Source organism: Octopus bimaculoides, chromosome 1 (genome assembly GCF_001194135.2).
Source record: "Octopus bimaculoides isolate UCB-OBI-ISO-001 chromosome 1, ASM119413v2, whole genome shotgun sequence".
Lineage (NCBI taxonomy): Eukaryota > Metazoa > Mollusca > Cephalopoda > Octopoda > Octopodidae > Octopus > Octopus bimaculoides.
This window is the reverse complement of record NC_068981.1, coordinates 25,406,128-25,407,026: the sequence shown is the minus strand read 5'-3', so window position 1 is coordinate 25,407,026 and position 899 is coordinate 25,406,128. Positions and strand designations below refer to the sequence as shown.

The 899-nt window shown below is 30.6% G+C and overlaps 2 protein-coding genes across 2 annotated transcripts in view; one reads left to right on the top strand and one right to left on the bottom strand.

The window, feature by feature from the left end:
- Positions 1-405, bottom strand: part of LOC106868543 (interleukin 17-like protein) — a 3,519-nt gene extending 3,114 nt beyond the window's left edge. The window contains exon 1 of the mRNA XM_014913848.2: positions 255-405. Coding sequence (XP_014769334.1) covers positions 255-269 — 15 coding nt within the window. The 5' untranslated portion in view covers positions 270-405. The remainder of the gene's footprint in view (positions 1-254) is intronic.
- LOC106868542 (interleukin 17-like protein) overlaps positions 1-899 on the top strand; it is a 55,926-nt gene that overhangs the window by 39,341 nt on the left and 15,686 nt on the right. The window lies entirely within an intron of this gene.

Genomic DNA, 899 nt, shown 5'->3' with positions numbered 1-899 from the left:
TATGTGTGTGTGTGTGTGTGTGTGTGTGTGTGTGTGTGTGTGTGCGTGTGTGTGTGTGTGTGTGAAAGCAAAGAATTAGATCAATACTCCAAAGCCATAAGAATACGTATCACATGTCTAAGTAAGGCACAAGAATATTCAGTCACTCATTGGAACAAAAGTTGATCTTTCCATGAATGATTCGAGAGTAAGCATAGAAATAAGACTGAAGATATAACTATAACAGTTGATAGTAACAATGTATGTTTACTTACGTTGGTGGTATTCATTATAATGGTTGGTCACTTGGAATGGAAAGGATGTTTGTAGTATTATATATGCTTATATTATCAAGCAAATCTTAAGCGTGTTAGTTTTTCAAAACAATATTCGCTGGTGATGTTACCAGCTACTCTGAGATTTCTTATATACAATATTTGTTACGCAGTGGAATTACCATATGTCATAAAGCTTAATCAAAACTAAAGAAATTATAAATATAAACAGGCGGAACTAACAAAATTACGGAAAACTTTTCTTGTAGTATCTGATATTAAGTCAAATTACTCGTGGCCTACATAATTTAGAGAACGTTTGAAGTAACCAGGACATAGCTAATTATTTGTTTCCTCTTTTACCTGTTAATCGAGTGTGATACGGTGTGAGTTGTTTTATCACACGGGAACTTAGTAAAATATTGTGTCATGTAGTTTTCCATTCTATTTATAATATATATTATTATTATCCTTACCTATTTGATATATATATATTTATTTATTTTTTATTTATTTATGTGTTTCAGCCAAGTGGCTGCGGTCATATATATATATATATATATATATATATATATAAAATAGGCAAGGGAAATGATAAGGTATATTAAAAATAGAACGGAAAAGTACACGACATACATACATACA